A 21,038-nucleotide genomic window follows, 5' to 3' on the forward strand; every position below is an offset into this window, starting at 1 on the left:
AAAAATGTCATTACCAAACCTAATTTCACATTCCAGCACTTGGTCCCGTCATGGTTTTTCAAGTACACATGTAATTACTTTTTCAAAGCCTCTGACGTTTTCAGCCTGAGTGTTTTCTCATCTCCGGTCTAAAGCTTCTACCAATAACTTTATATCTATGCTCCTCAAATTTTAAAACCTTCTGCTAATGTAAGTAAAATCTTCATTTACCTTCACTAATTTCAATGCAATCAATTACAAAGGGAAAACTACATACGATTAGACCACTTGTTATAGATAATATAGCGGATAATTTGTCATGTCATCAACATTAATGCCGTGAATTACCAATTCCTATTTTCCCTCAAGTTTAAAATATCCAAAATCATCTTTGGTGTGTATTGGTTCTAACTGATGACTATTAAATATTAAGATTAATCAGTTTCTCCAACTACATTTCAGCATGAGGCCCCATGCAGTTCTGAACATCTATCCACTGCATGTTATACTGCCCTAATAAGTCACTTAATATTTTAAAGCTTTTATATATATTTTATTTGAATTATTTTGCTTAATTTATGCACTGATCTTTTTGTCAGCAGTCGAGATTTAAAAAATACCATTCTACTTTAATTTTACATGCAGCAAGAATGTACATGGAAGAAACTCATTTATGACTCTTCTCGTCACCTTCTCTGTTTACAACCAATTCATCTTTTCTCCTGTCAAAGTTACCTTCAATCACAATACTCTGCCAAAGGCATGGCTATTTTGCTTCCAAGGAAAACCCATATCCTGATCTACTGAATAGCGTTCATTTTTCAGCTTTATGGCTCACAAAAGTTAATTCTTCATTGATCATGAAACAGTCATAATAAGCAGGCAAGGTAAATTCTAGGAATTTTAGGAATGGAGGAATTTTAGGAATGGAGGAATTACACTGACAGCATAATTTAAGCATTTTAGGATATTCCTTCCTCCAACTCAATATGAACATTGAACCTTCCAATTTCAGGTAACAACCTCCTGCTTTTTCCTCATTGCTTCCTTCCAATCCACCCCATTTTTGTTCCCTTTCTCTTATGCCAACCTATAATACAAGGGTTAGAACTGGCTTTTCAGCCAAAATAGAGCTGTCTGCTATCAGCACTCAGCATAAGCGAGTTCACTTAGAAAACCAAAGAAGGGTTTCAGCCCCAAACGTTGCCTATTTCCTTCACTCCATAGATGCTGCCTCACCCGCTGAGTTTCTCCAACATTTTTTTCTACCTTAGAGTCTTAGGCAAATAATTTTGCTCATGTGAAAGGACATGTAAATCATGAGGCCGCAGTTCACGCAGTCTCAAGGGCATATAGGAATAAAAACAAGAGACATCCAAGGTGCAGCTTGACTTAATAATCCCTGTTATCATGACTACGCAGGATGCCTAGTTTTAAATATATAGCTGATTTTTGTTTATATATAAAGGAAGCAGTTTGGGCATATGAAGTAAAAGTGTATGGTACGAGTGAGCTCATGGGACTTCACGCTGGACTGGGATCGAGAAAGGTGCCAGGATCCTCAAGTTCTCCAAACCGGCCATCGCAAGCCAGAATCCCCGATGGGCAGAAGGCCACAACATTTTGCTACCAGCTGCCACTCGTACCAGTGAAGATCAACGAGCAGTAGGATGTGAGATTCGATGCTTTATTAATTATTTTCCTGTACTTTACTATGATAAACATGGAGCTTGTAGCCTTAAAATGTGATTTCTCCAATCAGTGATACTCAAAAATCTGTTTATATCATTACATTTTTATAGTTGGCAGTGTTCAGTGAAAACATGGACAAAGACATGGAGACCTTTTTCGGAGTTCCAGGGTGAAGGGATAATTCTGATGAAGGGCATGGTAGTTTGGCTAATGTATTAAATAAATGGGGACCTACTATGTATTGGGAGAGAGTGTTGAAAGATAAACCAGAAAAGCTTGAGTACTTGATTATTATGTTTGGAGGGAACAGGCTTTGCCAAAAAGTAGAATGGATGCTTGCTACTGCACAAAGGCAGCAATGTGTCAAGATCAAAAACTTAAAACTGAAAGATTAACAAGTGCTAGCAATCCAGGAAGAATACTCGAAGTGTTCTTTTTCCAAACATTTATTTGAATCCTCAAAAATCAGCCTATATCATTACACCCCCTCCAGCTCACCACTCACTTTTGTCATCCTCCAGCTTCAAGAAGATTTCTTAACTGTGCTGTTACAGGCTCTTGAAAGGACCTTTCATATGTCAAGGATGAATTTCTGATCTTCCAATCTATTTTGTCACAGCTTGTGTATTTGTAACCGTCACATTCTCTGCAGCTGCAACACATTATTTATTCTACATTGTCTTTTACACCATCTGATGTACAATATGATTTGCCTGGGTGGCACATAAAACAAACTGTACCTCAATTACACATGACAATAATAAACCAATACCATATGGGCCATGCCCTCATTTTGCTGCTACAGGTGTACAACCTTTTATCCGGAGTTCTGGAAACCGAAAAGCTCCGAAAACCGGACATTTTTTCCAGGATGTCGTCTGCACACCAAAGCTCGCGTTTGGCGCCAAACTTGACCCGAAATGACCCACGGTCAACCCAGGTCTGTACTACTGTAGCAGCTGCCTCCTCCCCGGAGACCGGGGAGACACTTAAACATCTGTAAATCATTGCTTAAATGTTAGTGAGTTATTTTGGAGGGCTTTTATGTGAAGGGGGGTGGGACTTTAATTCTTAGTCCCCTACCTGGTCGGCGAGGCAGGGAGCGGGCAATGACTTACCGGGTCGCCATGCAGTAAGCTCTGGAGCGTTGTGGCCGCCGACTCCCAACATCGCGGAGCTGGGGCTGCGGGCGTCCGGCTGCGGGCGGCGCCGGTTGGAGCTCCGACCCCGGCAACTCTACCCCTGGCTGCGCGGCGCTCCAAATCCAGCGCCACCCGCGGCCGGACGCCCCAGCTCCGTGATGTTGGGAGTCGGCGGCCACAGCGCTGGGATACCAGCGGGGAGCGGGCAATGCCTTACCGGGTCGCCGTGGCAGTCCAACCGACGCCGCCCGCGGCCGGACGCCCGTAGCCCCAGCTCCGCGATGTTGGGAGTCGGTGGCCACAGCGCTCCGTAGCTTACTGCACGGCAACCCAGTAAGGCATTGCCCGCTCCCTGCCTCTCCGACCAGGTAGGGGACTAAGAATTAAAGTTTCCCCCTTCACCCCCCCCACCACATAAAATCCCTCCAAACTAACTGACTAACATTAAAGCAATGATTTACAATGGTTCCCCAGTCTTCGGGAGAGGAGGCAGCCGCTCCAGACTTTTCAAGCCGCCCGCACTACCTACCTAATCTACGCTAAAAATCTTCCATTTCGAAATCCGAAAAATTCCGAAATCCGAGAAATGTCTGGTCCCTAAGCTTTCGGATAAAAGCTTGTGCACCTGTACCACCAGGCAGGAGATACAAAAGCCTGAAGTTCAACATCGCCAGGTTCAGAAACTTTCCTACACCATCAGATTCTTGAACTGGCAACCCTGATCCTACAGAACACCACAGGCAGCATTTGCACCATCATGGACTTGTTTTCTAATTGTGCTTTTATAACAGTGTCTTGTTTATAATCTTTTCACTATCATGATTAAATTGTTTTGTGTGTTGCCCGAGTCCAGTGTCCATAGATGCTGCTACAAGCAAGATTTTAATTGTATTGTACCTCATCGTACTTGTGAGTATGACAATAAGCGTAACTTGACACCAGGTTTAGACACCAGGCAGGAGAATGGACTTGAAGGAAAATCAGATTAGTTTACGCTTTATTGACAGAGCAGGTTTGAATGTGACTTCAATATAACACCCGATCTTTATTTATTATTAATCCCCACACTATTTATGTCATAAAAGTTCTTAATTTAGAGATACTAACATATACAATGACCACCAGATATGACATTAGAAACTACAGCTATTTCAGCCATGAAACATGCAATGGAGAAACATAGGATTTATTTACCGCTTCAATAACCTTAAACGTTTTTACCCAAAATTATGCTGACACAGCCAAAAATCCACTTGACAAGATTTGTTTATGAAATTTGGGGATTTAACTGAATCTCAAATTTGGCTACATGCTTCAATACTGAAAAAGAATTTCACTGTGACAACTGAGAATTATCAATTTGATTTTGATTTGATTCTACACAATTTGAAATCTGTGCAAATGTTTCAAAATCTTGCCAAAATCAAAATCAAAACCTTACGTATTGGTTATATAAATTTATTACACAAATTATTATTTCAAAATGTATTATATAAAAAGCTTTTTCAAAATCAACATGAATGCACAAGCAGAAAAATGTTCAAAGGTCTTCAAACTGGCACAAGGGAAATGGACATCAGCCGAAAGAGGAAAGGTTAGCAAGGACTATCAAAGAACTTGGTCAAAAGGCCATTTTAAGTCTCAAAGAGGCAGAGAGAGCTCTTACCATGGGAAGTAGTTAATTCGTACCCTGCTCTTGTAAATTACAATCCCACTTGACAGCACACCAATCATAATTTCTGTGTTACTTTGATCCTAAAAAGGAGATAATTTCATATCAAACTTAGGTTTATATATGCTGGCAAAGATTGAAGGCATAAATTTACAAACCCAGCCTTCTCAGCTTTTACGTCCACATGAAATATCTTCAATTGCAAACTTTAAAAAAAATCATGAAATTACCAAAATAAACTAAAAGCTAAATCAAAGTTTGAAATGCAATATTCTTCAGTTGATGAGCCACATAGTCAATTGCTTATTAGAATATTGAAGCTTGCGTAAACTTACTACTATTTTCTGATATATTGGATTATTTGATGCTCCATATAACTAAAAAAAAGTTAAACAAAAATGTAGTGAACTTCCAAGTATATGGTTAAGAAAGCTTATTGATTTCTCTAATTTCAAATAACCCTTGCTTTCCCTCACTCCATCCCTCCCCCACCCTAGTTCTCTAGACTAGTTGTACTGTCCTCCTGATTAATGTTATTGTTTGTATGCCTCGTCACCTTCCCCTCAGCCTACAATGAATTATTCTATATGTGTAGGAAGAAACTGCAGATGCTGGTTTACAAGATACACAAAATGCTGGTGTAACTTTGCGGGACAGGCAGCATCTCTGGAGAGAACGAATGGGTGACATTTCGGGTCGAGACCCTTCTTCAGGCGGTCTCAACCCCAATGAACTATTCCACATTTCCTTGATCGTCTGCTTTGATCTGAAGTTTTCACAACTTACCCTTCCATATCTCTAGTTTCCCTCTCTCCTGACTGAAGAAGACTCTCGACTCAAAAGGCACCCATTCCTTCTCTCCAGAGATGCTGCTTGCCCCGTTTAGATTAGATTAGATTAGATTTGTTTATTGTCATTCAGACCTTTCGGTCTGAACGAAATTCTGTTTCCCTGCAGTCATACATATAAGTAAAAAAAAATGACAAAACACATAGTCAACACAAATTTAACATCCACCACAGTGAGTTCACCAAACACCTCCTCACTGTGGTGGAAGGCAAAATCTTAAAGTCTCTGGCTCTTCCCTCTTTGTTCTCCCTCTGCGCCGAGGCGACGGTTCAAACTCCGCGGGTGGTCGCTGCCTCGCCACAGCTTCGGGGCCGAGTCAGGTTCTCCGCTGCTGCTGCCACTGCCGCCGCTACAGCTTCGGTGCCGAGTCAGGTCTCCGCTGCTGCCGCTGCCGCCGCCGCTACCGCCACAGCCTCGGTGCCGGTCTCAGGCTGCTCCGCTGCTGCTGCCGCCGCCGCTACAGCTTCGGTGCCGAGTCAGGTCTCCGCTGCTGCTGCTGCCGCCGCCGCTACAGCTTCGGTGCCGAGTCAGGTCTCCGCTGCTGCTGCCGCCGCCGCTATAGCTTCGGTGCCGAGTCAGGTCGCCGCTGCTGCCGCTGCCGCCGCCGCTACCACCACAGCCTCGGTGCCGGGCCAGGTCTCCGCTGCCGCTGCCGCCACAGCCTCGGTGCCGGGTCAGGTCTCCGCTGCTGCTGCTGCTGCCGCCGCCGCTACAGCTTCGGTGCCGAGTCCGGTCTCCGCTGCTGCCGCTGCTGCCGCCACAGCTTCAGGGCCGAGTCAGGTCTCCGCCGCTGCTGCCGCCGCTACAGCTCCGTTGCCGCCAGCTCCGCCATTAGGCCTCGGCGCAGACGGAGACGGGGGATACGACCGAAGAAAAAGTCGCATCCCCCGAAGGAAGATGCCAAAGCAGGTTTCTCCCACCCCACCCACATACATACACAACTTAATAAAACAAAATTAACTAAAACATGGCAAAGAACAAAACGAAAGAAAAAATAAACAGACGGACTGCAGGTGGGCCGCAGCTGTTAAGCCAGCGCCGCCATCTAGTTTAGTTACCCGTCCAGTATTTTGTGTCTATCTTCAGTTTAAACCAGCATCTGCAGTTCCTTCCTACATACCTGATTACTTTAGCTTGAATTAAAGGTTGATCTGCACCAGCCCCACACTCACTAAGATCATGGCTGACCTTTCTCGTTTTCTTGTGTTATTGCCATTTCCCTTGATGTCAAAAACTCTATCATTCTTTTCTTTAATATACTCAGCAGCCTCTTGAACTGAAAATACCAAAGATTTATGAACGCTTTATCTTAATTATGAACCGATGATATCTGATTTTGTAACTGTGATACCTCAGTTATGGATATACCAACCATTGGGAAACATCTATCCTATTTAAGTTTTCTATTGGATTTATGGCTCACGATCACCTCATTCTTCTTAACTGATTTTCTGGTACTTGCTTAGCTTTCTTGGATTGGTGTTAAATCTCAGCTTTTGAGTTATCTGAAATTTGGAGTATAAAGATTCTTTTGTGATTTCACTAAGCATCTTTATAGAGCATCTGAGGATTTAGAACCGATGCAGAATATTTAACCATTTAGTTAAATTCTAACAATGAATGGTAGAAACAAAGAAGAACTTTATTTTCTGTAATGTAGAGTAATTTCCAGCTTTAACTTACCAGATTTAAACTTACCCTTGCATAGTGCAATTCAACTCCATATAGTTCTAAACTACGGGCTGTGTTTAAGTAATTAAATTCAGATTCTGCTGGAGAGAGTCCTCTGTTTAAATGAAAAGAAACAATCAATTAAAATAGGGAAATAACATCTAATAAACCAATTCTTTTATCAAAAAAAAAAAATCGAGCAGAATGCACGGTGGACCAACTCACCTATGTTGCTGATGCAATTTTGCTATCTCCTTTTCAAAATCTTGAGGCTGGTTGGAGATAAAATAATAATCGGCGAGGTAACCTGGCAAGTGCTCTGAATTGTTGTAGTCTCCCAGTTCCGCTTTGGAAGAAAATTAATGGTAAAATTAGAAGCAAATACCTCTTTCCTGCTCCGATATTAAAAAAACACTAATGCTGAGCACATTTTACATGAATTTTTTTCCTTTAACTTCTCTTTCCCTTCCATCGGTATTAGTCACACAAATTCTCACAGATTTCATCATTGAAATTTAGGTTAGTTATTTTGTAGGACCAGAATAGCAATTTTTTTTCTCGTGTCACCCTTCAACATGATGGAACATTTACTGTACTGTTTTAATACCAATCAGTTACTAAGTTGAAGACTTCCAGTTTATGTTTACCTAATCTTTTTGCATGGAAGACAAAACTCAATTTTTGAGTAAGTTTTAAAGCTTTTATTCGTGTGTGGTGGGAACATGTGCACACTCTATTTTGAAAAGCTGGCTCCTGAATTTATATTAATAATCACTATCTTGTCAAATGCAATATAAAATTTTACTTGTGCCCCATGGATCAGCACCAGAGCCCCATTGTTAGTCACATATATTAACGATTTGGATTAGAATGTAGGTGGCGTGATTGGCAAGTTTGTGGGCAACGCCAAAATTGGTGGTCATAAGGTCATAAGTGATAGCAGCCGAATTAGGCCATTCGGCCCATCAAGTCTACCCCACCATTCAATCATAGCTGATCTATCTCTCCTGCCTTCTCATCATATCCCCCGACATCCGTACTAATCGAGAATCTATCTATCTCTGCTTTAAAAATATCCTTTGACTTGGTCTCCACAACAAAGAATTCCACAGGTGTGGTAAACAATGAGGAAGCTGACCAACGTCACAAAAGGATCTAGGTCAAGCAGGAAAATGAGCAAAGGAATGGCAAATGGAATTTAATTTGAACAAATGACAATTTGTTTTTGCATCTTCCCAAGTTAGACCACAGCAGAACATACATGGTAAATTACAGGACTCTGGTGAGTGTTGTCGAACCTGGGAGAGACCTGGGGGTACCAGTAGATAATTCCCTGAAAGTGGAGACAAAAAGTCACGAAGGCAGCATATGGAACACTTGCCTTCATCAGACAAGGACGAGGAACTGGATAGGAGAGTTGGGACGTCATATTAAAGCTGTACATGAATTTGGTGAACAGCACCTGGAATACTGCTAGCATATATGGTCCCCACACTATAGGAAGGGTGTGATTGTGCTAAAGAGAGTGCTGAATATTTAAGAAACAGTCAAAAAGGGGGTGATAGAAGTTAGAGGGAGAAGCAAAATTGTCTTGCAGAAGGAACTATCTGTTAAGCCCATACTTACATTGAACAGAATACGAGGCCAGAAGGGCTGCAATGTTGTATGGACACGGCAACCTGTAACAAAATATAAAGTAAAGGTGTTACTCCAAAACCAATATGAATACTTTGACCCGTTCCTTCTCTCCATAGATGCTGAGTCACTGCAGCATTTTGTGTCTATCTTCGGTTTAAACCAGCATCTGAAGTTCTTTCCTACACATCAATACTTTGGCATTTAAACATTTTGGCTGGGCAAGGTTCCAACCTAAAGACCCCGTGCTGAAAGTTATTACTTTTTGTATACCATTATAACATTTTCTTCAATTGCCAACCAGTTTTAACTGTGGTATGACGTTGCTGGTGTCGGAGAGATTGGGAGGGAGAAAGAATCATTGTGCAATAAGCAACCTGCCATATTCATGAGATTATGTGCTTCAAATAGGCAACTTGCTCAGGAATGTCTACTCTTTATGCAGCAAAGTTGTCAGAGATTCACCTTTCACCAATTAGTATAGATTTTCATAACCTGTGAAAAGACTATTTAGTGTAGAAAGTGGAATGCCACATTTGAAACTCTCCAAAGAAGATTGTAACAAATGTGGAAGGATGTGAAATGTGAAGGAATATGAAATCTCTGCGAAAATCCAACAAGGATCCCAACACCCCACAATACTGTGACTACTCTACAATGCATCTCTGCTAAGTGATGCAATGCCATATTAGTGACCATTTATGGCCAATATTTCTGCCACATAAAAGGACACAAAGTGCTGGAATAATTGAGTGGGTCAGGTAGCATCTTTGGAGAACATGGATAGGTGACGTTTCAGATCAGGACCCTTCTTCAGAGTCTATGTTTACAGCACCATCCATGACACAGGATATTTAAAATAGTTAACGTACAGAAAGACTGTATAGGAGCATGAGGAACAAAAGATACATTAGATGTTTAGGAGCCATAAGTGAAGGTCTTAGAAACAATGTTTTCAGTGATTTTTAAAATGGAAAGATGTGGACTTAAAATGAGATTTTAAGGGCTTAGAGATAGAAGGACTAATTGCAAAATTTCATTACCCATGTAGAGTGGAATTTTAAACGGAAAAATATTTGCCTGCAGCATCCAGTTACATCGATTGAAAATTCTATATTGTGTGTTATTGAAATAACTAACAGTTACAGAAATGATACTCACCTTCCACTAAGGATATCTTGTTTAAGTTGCAGGAAATATTGGTACCTAATTAAAAAAATCAATCCATATGTTATAAAATATAGTGCAAGATACAAAAGTCCTTTCAACATTGCTGTTGCTCAATAGTTATCTATATCTTAGGTACGAATATCTATTACCTAATTTACCTGGGAACTGGTCTTATTAAACTTCACATATCTTCTTATACAAGGTGAGCAAAAGTGCACACAATATTGCAGGTAGAGAGTCATCAAATCCCTACACAATTAGAGCAAAGACTGTTAGTCTTGTACTCAAGAAGGCTAACATATCGTTTGACCTCTTAATTAGTTGCTAAATTTGAATGTTGGCTTTCAGTTACATGGGCACAAGAACCTCCAGATCCCCTTGAGTATCAATCCAACCCAATTTCTAAATATTTTATAAACATTCCACTTTCCTGTTACTTGCCAAGTGTATAAGCTCGCGTTTTCCCCATCTGCCGTATTCTCACCCATTCACTTAGCATGACCATATCCTCCTAAAGTATCTCTACGTCCTCCACCGTACTCCTACCTAATTTAGTAACTGCTAAACTTGGAAATATTAAAAAGTTGAGCTTATACAACTTTGATGTACAGAAATAATCCATTCAGCATATTGCAGCTGTACCAATCTTAAAGCTTCACATTTTTTCTTCTCTTCCAAAACAGTTCTGAAATTATTTCGATTGTTTCCACCAGCCATCATTCCACCAGCCTTTCAGCCACATTCCGTCAATGTGGCTGAGACCAACTAATTCTCCACAGATGCAAAATCATATGGTTTTGAAATAGTTAACTTGAAGTGTTGTGGAAAATTGTTTAAATGGCCTTCAAGATAATTATGACAGAAACACAAGTCACCAGCACCAGTGTAATTCCTTCATTACATTTTGTCTTACACTTGCAGTTCATCTCCTGGTCACATGGTGGCATAAGCACCAAAACAAAGCACTCTACAAGACCAGATGTGTCTGTGAAACAAATGCAAAATCAGGTGTGCACTTGAAGCACATTAACCAATTGAAAATATCAGTTTTGATCAAAAGGATAACAATTTTTGTATTTCTTTGTAATTGTATAACCTGCCTTTGGAAGAAAGTCCACTTTAAGATAACTTCATGGTACTGATAGAAAATAATGATAAATGAAGGATACAAATATGCATCCGATATTAAGAGCGCTTCATAGTTTTATATACATTCGTTGTCAACTTAGGTCACTAGTGATAACTAACATTATGAGAAGACCATTTCTTGGCTTAAATGTGTTGGACCTCATTAAAATAGGGTATGGAATTCCATTTGTAATCGCACACTTGCATTTAAATATCACGTTGATTAAAAAAGGGTATTGGGTTACCAAATTGACGAATCCTTCTGCAAGCAAAAATATTTGGCCTTCTTGACAGTATTCTTATCAAACTCTTAACGTGCCCGATAGTTTATCCCATTTTCCACACAGTGGTCAATTCCTTTCCTCCAGGCACAAATAGAAGCCAAATTTACACAATTGAGACTGCAGCAATTCATTGCAATGGCTCAATTTAACTGACCTTGCTTGCAATAACCACATAAAGAAATAAAAATCTTAATTTTCAACTTAATCTCTGGTGTCCATCCAGTAAATGTGTACTGTGTCCATTCCACATATTTTGAGATGTGATGCCCGGAACCTCTTGCAATATACCAGATGGAATTTGACCAGATTTATACACAATAGGAACAGAATTTCAATTTGCAGCACATTCTACTTTTATGTAACTGAATGACTTTGGAAACAGCTAATTACATAATTTCAAACACATAAATTTCCGGACCGGATTGATTTCCGGATTGATGGTGAAAGACATTTACGTGCCAAATTTACGTGGATTTGAATCTCTCAAGTTCAAAAAGATTGGCTCTGTGCAATGTGAAGTAAACATTGATAATCCATAAAAGTTCCGTGGGTATCTATGAATTTATTTATTACAATAAATTAATAATTTACAGCAAGAGCACAAACAAGGGGTAAATAGGAAGTTGCAGAAACATGGAATTGCAGATGCTGGTTTACAAACAAAACTCAGCGGCTCAGGCAACATCTTTGGAGAACACAAAATAGGAAGCTACAAGACTTCAAGACGGATAAAAGAGTTCAACATTTTTGTTTTTAGTGTGTTCTTGAGGGTGAAGAAAATATTCATTTTACAAAATGTGCCCATGTATTCCAGTCCCTTTAACCAGGTGCCCCTTCCCCAAAAATATACCTAACTGATCTGAATCTGAATCTGAATCTGAACAGTGTTGGCTCAAGAACCACAATTTGACGAAAATCAAAAATTGCTAGAGATGAAAAGCCAAACAAAAAAGCAGGATCAGCTGCATCTGTGGAAAGAGAACCAGAGGTCATATTTCTGAACTGTGAAATGTTACCACTATTTCACTTTCCAAAAATGCTTCCTCATCCTATTGTTTACAGAATTTACTTTAATTATGTTAATTTTGAGTGGCATCTTTAGTGCTGTACAAGGGTCATTGTAGGGATTTTAGTCTTTCGGATAAATTGCATAATCAGAGCTTATTTCTCTTGTGGACTTGGTAATCAGGTACACAAATTAATTGACACCCACACCTCTGTAACAGTGTCAACTAAAGTATTTGGCTGATAAACACCTTGGATAACAATGAAAAAGTGAAAACTAGCAATGCTTCAAAAAAACTACCATAACAGCTCAGCAGGTGAGGCAGCACTCGTAAAGGTTGAAGGATGGCACCATTTCTTGTTGAGCTGCATTAGGACAGAGTGCATAGAGGGTAGTTAGTCAGTATGCAAAAGCAAGGGGGAGGGATTGGTCAGAGTCTGATAGGTGACAGGTGGAACCAGTTAACAATGCTTCCTTTTCATTATTTGTAAAATAAACGATTTGAGTTTTGACTGTGTGACTATAACAACCAAAACCAAACATGGGTTTTTTTTGCAACCCGCCCAAATGGAAAAGAACAGAATTTGGCCAGTTTCCAACAGTTGCATGGTCTGCAAGATCTCAACTGTGTGACTATAACAACCAAAACCAAGGGACAAAAATACAGGCATACAACATAGAAAAACTGATAAAGTAGTTATTGGTAAACAATGACAATTAAAAGGGATTGGTAATTGATCATGTATTCAACACTAACACTTTCTACAGTCCCCCCGTCGGCTAGGGGAGTAAGATCGTCCCTTACAAAATTCTTAAGAGGTTGGACAGGCTAGATGCAGGAAGGTTGTTCCCAGTGTTGGGGAAGTCCAGAACAAGGGGTCACAGTTTAAGGATAAGGGGGAGATCTTTTAGGACCGAGATGAGAAAAACATTTTTCACACAGAGTGGTGAATCTCTGGAATCCTCTGCCACAGAAGGTAGTTGAGGCCAGTTCATTGGCTATATTTAAGAGGGAGTTAGATGTGGCCCTTGTGGCTAAAGGGATCAGGGGGTATGGAGAGAAGGCAGGTACAGGATACCGAGTTGGATGATCAGCCATGATCATATTGAATGGCGGTGAAGGCTCGAATGGCCTACTCCTGCACCTAATTTCTATGTTTCAATGTCCCATCAAAGGAAGGTTAGAGGCCCCCGACCGCTGGAGGACAAAGAAGGGAGAGATTGAACTTTTTTTCGCCTTCCATCACAGTGAGGTATGCGGAGGAGTCACTGTGGTGGATGTTTATGTTAAAATGTATTTTTGTGTTCTGTTGTTTTTTATTGGTATGACTGTATGGCAAATTAAATTCTGCGTATGTTGCAAAACATACTTGGCAATTAAAATATGATTATGACGCTTACCTTGTGTATTCTTCTTGTAGCTTATTGAGATCAGTTACAAAAAACTTGACTCTAAAATTCAAGTTGTGTGGGGATCCTCCTGTAATGAATAGAACAGCATTATACTCAGGAATTACATGCTTGAACCAATTATTTCCAGTAAAAAACGATTGAATGGGATAACTTACTTTTTAGCTGCTTTCTGATAGATTTGTTTGGATCTAACCATCGCTGCAAAACATTTAAGAAAACAACCTGAAATGGGGCAATGCATAATTTTCCATTAAATTTAATTAGAAAAACACATCAGCAAATTGAGTTTGCAGAAAGCAAAGCACAAATTGATTTAATAAAATTACAACCTTTGCAAACGTACAATGGCACAACATAAAGTATCAGTGCAACACGAACAGTGTGCAATTTATTTTAATTGCACAACCATGTGTGAATATAAATTAGATGACACCTCTAACAGTGGCATGTACAAAAAGAGCCTATGTTCTGAAGGCAGAAACACCAAACTCCTCTATTCCTCTTCCTTTCCCTAAAGTGTTCGAGAAAATATAAAGGGCACATTGCTGTGAGTTGCACGCAATTGGTTCAAAATAGAATTCAGTGCGGTAAAAAATTGAAATATTAATATAAATGCATCTAAATTAATTTTCAGAACACCTAAAATATTATTTTTTATTTGTAGCATATACTGCATTTACCATAAATAAGCAAGGTCTTACTCCCAATTTGCAATTCTCTAGCCACTCCTAAATAAATTAGCTTGCTTTGACCTCTGCAAGAGACCTTTAACTTCCAGTTAGTACTTTTCCTGAGATTACATGGGAAACATAACAAAAGCAGGCTATCATGCCCAACCTATTCACACCAGCACCCATGAAAAATGTCCCTTTTAAGCTTTCAATTTTTCTCCTGAAATATACCAGCAGATTCCCCAACTTCCCTTCTCTCCTCAAATAATCAACCCCATTCATTCTTTATACAATGATAGCAAGATCAAGATCCTCATTACTCTTTGGGTTAAAAATATATTTTCCCAAATCAATGGATTTCTTGGCAAGCAGAACCATTTTCTTTGTGACCGACACTCTACATTAAAACATTTAATTTTTTTCCCGACAAAGATCATCCCTTAACCTTCAAGAAAATAGAAACCATCCAGGTTTATCCTTTTTTGACATGCACTTAATCTGAAATTGAAAAAAATCATGGTGTGCAAAATATTGCAAATTCACACGTCAGAAGGAATACTCACAGGGCTGTCTGTTGCATCATCTGCCAGTTGTAAACCAAAGTAATCTCGTTCTGTTAGATCAAGGTGCCTGAAGACTAAATCCAATAGAACATGTCCCTGATCGTGTTTCTAGAAAACAAAGCCATAAATTTAAGTCTCACAAAAAATTAGTTACAACTAAATTACATCCAATTTGAAAACAATGTATTCCTTGGGAATGAAACTCATCTCTAGTGTACATTTAGTGTACACTGTTAACAGGAAAATTTCAAAGTGAGATATTTAATTCAATAGTTCATACAATACACATATGCCCTGTTTCTGTACCTAGTTATAATAAACATACTGCAATTACTTTTTCTTCTTGATAGCAACTAAAGGATTACTCTAATCATAAAATCAGTTAAAAAATCGCACTTATTTCTAATAAGTTCACTTAACGAATTGCCCAAATAATTTCCTTCCCTACATCAATGCATCTCTGCATTGTAGCTGTATAGTAGGGGGCTTGAATACAGCTCTCGCCCGCACCAGATGCAGCCAGAATATTAATTTACTAAGACAAAATCTCATTCCTCTGACATCAAAATGACGTGTTTCCAATTTTACATTGCAAGGAAGAATAGTTTTCTCTTGAAGTTCTCAGGTTGGACTTCATAAAGTATTTTCTAAAGACAAAAAAAAACAAACTGCTGGTGCAACTCCATTTTGTCCAGATGAAGGGTCTTGCCCCAAAATGTCTGATGGGACTGAAGGCTGAAACATCCCCGGGGCCTGATGGTCTGCATCCCAGGGCACTTAAGGAAGTGGCTCTAGAAATTGTGGATGCATTGGTGATAATTTTCCAATGTTCTTACGACTCAGGATCAGTTCCTGTGGAATGGAGGGTAGCTAATGTTATCCCACTTTTTAAGAAAGGTGGGAGAGAAAAACGGGGAATTATAGACCAGTTTGCCTGACATCGGTGGTGGGGAAGATGCTGGTCAATTATAAAAGATGAGATAGCCGCACATTTGGATTGGTCCGAGTCAGCATGGATTTACAAAGGGGAAATCATGCTTAACTAATCTTCTGAAATTTTTTGAAGATGTAACTTGGAAAATGGACAAGGGAGAGCCAGTGGATGTAGTGTACCTGGACTCTCAGAAAGCATTTGATAAGGACCCACATAGGAGATTAGTGGGCAAAATTAGGGCACATGGTATTGGGGGTAGAGTGCTGACATGGATAGAGAAGTGGTTGGTAGACAGGAAACAAAGAGTTGGGATTAACGGGTCCCTTTCAGAATGGCAGGCAGTGACTAGTGGAGTACCGCAAGGCTCGGTGCTGGGACCGCAGCTATTTACAATATACATCAATGATTTGGATGAAGGGATTCAAAGTAACATTAGCAAATTTGCAGATGACACAAAGCTGGGTGGCAGTGTGAACTGTGAGGAGGATGCTATGAGAATGCAGGTGACTTGGACAGGTTGGGGGAGTGGGCAGATGCATTGCAGATGAAGTTTAATGCGGATAAATGTAAGGTTATCCACTTTGGTAGCAAAAACAGGAAGGCAGATTACTATCTAAATGGCGTGAAGTTGGGAAAAGGGGAAGTACAACGGGATCTGGGGGTCCTTGTACATAAGTCTATGAAAGTAAGCATGCAGGTACAGCAGGCAGTGAAGAAAGCGAATGGCATGTTGGCCTTTATAAAAAGAGGAATCGAATATAGGAGCAAAGAGGTCCTTCTGCAGTTGTACAGAGCCCTAGTGAGATCACACCTGGAGTATTGTGTGCAGTTTTGGTCCCCTAATTTGAGGAAGGACATTCTTGCTATTGAGGGAGTGCAGCGTAGGTTTACAAGGTTTCTTCTCGGGATGGCGGGACTGTCATATGCTGAGAGAATGGAGCAGCTGGGCTTGTACACTCTGGAGTTTAGAAGGATGAGAGGGTATCTCATTGAAACGTATAAGATTGTTAAGGGCTTGGACAAGCTAGAGGCAGGAAACATGTTCCCGATGTTGGTGGAGTCCAGACCAAGGGGCCACAGTTTAAGAATAAGGAGTAAGCTATTTAGAACGGAGACGAGGAAACACTTTTTCTCACAAAGAGTGGCAAGTCTGTAGAATTTTCTGCCTCTAGAGGCAGGTTCTCCGGATGCTTTCAAGAGAGAGCTAGATAGGGCTCTTAAAAACAGCGGAGTCAGGGGATATGGGGAGAAGGCAGGAAAGGGGTACTGATTGGGGATGATTGGCCATGATCTCATTGAATGGCGGTGTTGGCTCGAAGGGCCAAATGGCCTACTCCTGCACCTATTGTCTATTGTCAATTTCCTTCACAGATACTGTCTGACCTGCTGAGTTCCTCCAGCTGTTTGGTTTCTGCTCCAGACTCCAGCGTTTGCAGCGTTGAGGTGGCATAATGACACAGCGATAGAGTTGTTGCTGTTCGATCCTGACTACAGACACGGTCTGTAAGGACTTTGTACATTCTCCCTGCGACCACGTGAATTTCTCCGGGTGCTCCGGTTTCCTCTCATAAAAATAGTCCCTGGTGTGTAAGATAGTACGAGTCTATGGGGTGATCGCTGGTCGGCACAGACTTGGTGGGCCAAAGGGCCTGTTTCCACGCTGTATTTCTAGTCTAAAGTTGTGCCTCGATTCTAAAACTAACGCAATCTCAAACTGAAGCACTTTCTAACTATGAGAGGGCACTGTTGCACACTTGTTCTGCAGTGCAGTCTTCATTACCAAACTATAGATGGATTTCCTCACCCCGCAACTCGCACCTTACTAATTCATTCTACACCACCCAAAGCACCCAGTGATCTTGAGCAAGTGCTGAACTATTCAACCTCAACTTGTGTTTATCCCACTATTTCCCTTGGCTCCATTAATCCAACAATTCAACTTGATAATCTGATGAAATGGTGCCAGACAATGTAACATTAGCAAGATCAAGAAGTTGGTAGTTGACTTCAGGAAGGGAAAGTTAAGGAGCCATGAACCTTTCTTTATTAGCAGGACAGTGGAGAGAATTTAACAGCTTCAAGTCTCTGGTTGTGCACATCTCTGCAGATCTGTCCTGAGCCTAGCACACCGATGAAATCACAAAGAAAGCAAAGCTTCAAATCAGAAGATTGAGTGCTGCTGCTTCAAAAAGACAGCTAATATTAAAGACACACCTCCCTGGCCACACTCTCATCTTGCTGCCACGATCAGGAAGATGGTACAGGTCCTGACAATCATTACTTCCTAATTCAAGATCAGCTGCTTGTCATCAAACATCAGACTCTTAAACCACACTGCGTATTCCTACCTCAGTAACAAACTACTACAAACATTGTGTATGTTAGACTGCATACTTCAGCCTGCTCCATTATGGTCCAGTAATAACTGATCATTTATAACATTATTGTATATTTGTTGTGTGTGGCATTCACAAGCTTGTAAGGTATATTAAAAATCTCATTATTCCGTCCCCAGAGCCTATGACAAAGATCTTTGGCCTATGACAATTAAATGCTCATGACTTAACCGCCCAACCCATCCTCATCATATCTTTTGTTCCATATAAACTCTTCTAGTCCTAGTCACAATCACCCTTTAGTATAATTTTAAGCTCTTCCCCTCCCATAATAAAGGACGTTTAACCTGACCACTCACATTTCATTACTATCTTTTCATCTTCATTTCTCGATTCTTTAGTTATTCAAAATTCAAACATCTTTCTCTACAATAACTAAAATCATATCCTCTCATCCATCCTCAATATATTTAGCCTAAATGATCTGCCTTATCTTCAATTAACAGCTTTTGACTGCAGTTGGCCATTCTGACTGCTGCCTTATACATTGTAGGACCAACCTCAGTGTGCGTTATCTTGTCCCCCACCAAAGACCCAAACAGTGTCAACCTCTATAATATAACCAAAGATGCTTACGGCTTAATTTCCCCACTCATACTTTGGAAAATCTGATCAAGAGACTATGCTCCAACCTCCTGCTTACAACTGTGAGATCCACTACCCAGTGAAAACCAAGTTTGAGATGTTCACGTAGCCTGCACAAGAAAACTAGGTATGACCTCAGCAAAGCCATCAGATGCCAAGACACAATTCCAGACTAAACTAGAGAACCAGACTAACCACTCATCAATTGTGGCAAAGTTTAGTTTAGACATATAGCACGGAAACAGCCCCTTCAACTCACCAAGTCCGCGCCAACCAGCGATCTCCGAATGCTAACATTATCCAACACACCAGAGACAATATACATTTTTTACCAACAAACCTGTACATCTTTGGAGTGTGGGAGGAAACCGGAGCACCCTGAGAAAACTAAGGCAGGTTATGGGGAGAAAGTAGAAACTCTGTACAGACTGCACCCATAATCAGGATCAAGACCAGGTCTCTAGCGCTGCATGCAATAACGACCTACGATGAAAGGTTGGGCTGAACCATAAGCAACAACACATCCCTCACAGACAAGCTCAAGGCATTCCATGCTCACTTTCAATACAAGGTCAGTGGAATAACATCACTAACCCCGACACCTAAGTAAAAACAAAAAAACAAAATGTTGCAGTGAATAGCGGAGCATCGCACATTGATTCGTTTGATTGGCTTTAAACTCGTGGAAAAAAACAACCTGGATGGAACTGCTGACAATGTTCTCAGTTCCTGCACGGACCAGCTGGAAGGAGTATTCATTAATAAGTTCAAAAGTGATAGGAGAAGAATTAGGCCATTCGGCCCAGCAAGTCTACACTGCCATTCAATCATGGCTGATCTATCTTCCTCCTAAACCCAATCTCCTGCCTTCTCCCCATAACACCTGACACTCATACTAAATAAGAATCTATCTATCTCTGCCTTTAAAATATCCATGGACGGCCTCCACATCCTTCTGTGGCAATGAATTCCACAGATTCACCACCATCTGCCTAAAGAAATTCCTCCTCATCTCCTTCCTAAAGGAACATCCTTTAATTCTGAGGCTATGACCTCTGGTCCTAGACTTTCCCCATTAGTAAAAACATCCTCTCCACATCCACTCTATCCAGGCTTATTCATGGACATATTTAATCACTCCGTACATCTTCCCGAGGTTCCCACCTGCTTTGAGACTATTATCACTTCAGTACCCCAAAAAAATATGGCAGCGTGCCTCACTGACCAAGGTGGATTTAATATGCATTATCATAAAGTGCTTGAATAGGCTGGTCATGAAGCACATCAATTCCAGCCTCCCAGACAACGTTGACCTACTGCATTTTGCATATCACTTCAAAAGGTCCACGGCAGAGCTTGTTGTTTTTCACAGGTTCACTCTCAGGAAGACCGATCCAACGTCTGCAATGACCATGGGTAAAGGAGCAGCTCACGAGGCCATTGGGATAGGCAACTTAATTTCACTGACTGCTTGTTCAAAACGAGCATTAAATATATTGAACTCATCATGGAGAGATGCATTGCTGCCATCAATACTGCCCGACTTTGCTTTGCAACGCATTATCATATATGAGCCATGCTACATCAATGGGTTGCCACATGGTTATTGTGGGTTTAGGATTATCTCTTAGCATTTTAGATGACTCTGTGAAGGTCATACCTAGCTTTCCTGCAGATGGTTAGAATCATCTGACTTGAATGCCACAGGCTTGGACTTCACCCAGTAGTTTACCTCACGTTGCGGGAACACATTGATCTATTTTTTTTGGCACTTCATCCTCTACACTTACTGATGCATCCTGTTTAGGCTACTGTTACCCTCCTTAGAATGCGATGATCAATTCTCCTCATTTGTAAAATAACTGAACTGTTTATTTGTCTCAAGCTATATATAAACAGCAAGTTAGTGGCCCAAAAATCTACCCCTTGCCAAAGCAGTGGAATGTTAAAAATAGAGACATACCATCTTAGATCAAAGAACAAAACCATATTGGACTGCTTTATAATGTTGGCACCAGTGCGAGTTATAGGAAACCATTCATTAATGTGATGAGCTTCTGAAGTCAGCTCAAAAACTGCATGTTTGGCAAATTGAAGCCTTTCCTTTTGACATGTCGAGATTAATAAAGGAAGCTTTGAAAATCAAATGAACACAATCACTTTCAACCATCATGTATTCATATCCTGTCAGCCAGTTATCTGCTCATAAAGGAGATAATTACTTCATGCATTCATGGCATGATGAATG

The 21,038-nt window shown here is 40.6% G+C and overlaps 1 protein-coding gene across 5 annotated transcripts in view; it reads right to left on the reverse strand.

Moving 5' to 3' along the window:
• ptpn4a (protein tyrosine phosphatase non-receptor type 4a) overlaps positions 1-21,038 on the reverse strand; it is a 168,806-nt gene that overhangs the window by 63,130 nt on the left and 84,638 nt on the right. For 4 of the 5 annotated variants that reach the window (XM_055638753.1, XM_055638754.1, XM_055638751.1 and 1 more), the window contains 8 exons: positions 14,876-14,983; positions 13,797-13,863; positions 13,630-13,708; positions 9,802-9,846; positions 8,632-8,684; positions 7,231-7,351; positions 7,033-7,120; positions 4,480-4,568 (listed from right to left, as the gene is read on the reverse strand). In XM_055638753.1, coding sequence (XP_055494728.1) covers positions 4,480-4,568; positions 7,033-7,120; positions 7,231-7,351; positions 8,632-8,684; positions 9,802-9,846; positions 13,630-13,708; positions 13,797-13,863; positions 14,876-14,983 — 650 coding nt within the window. The remainder of the gene's footprint in view (positions 1-4,479; positions 4,569-7,032; positions 7,121-7,230; positions 7,352-8,631; positions 8,685-9,801; positions 9,847-13,629; positions 13,709-13,796; positions 13,864-14,875; positions 14,984-21,038) is intronic. The other variant, XM_055638752.1, reaches the window with a different exon arrangement.

This window comes from Leucoraja erinacea, chromosome 7 (genome assembly GCF_028641065.1).
Source record: "Leucoraja erinacea ecotype New England chromosome 7, Leri_hhj_1, whole genome shotgun sequence".
In the NCBI taxonomy this organism is placed as follows: domain Eukaryota; kingdom Metazoa; phylum Chordata; class Chondrichthyes; order Rajiformes; family Rajidae; genus Leucoraja; species Leucoraja erinaceus.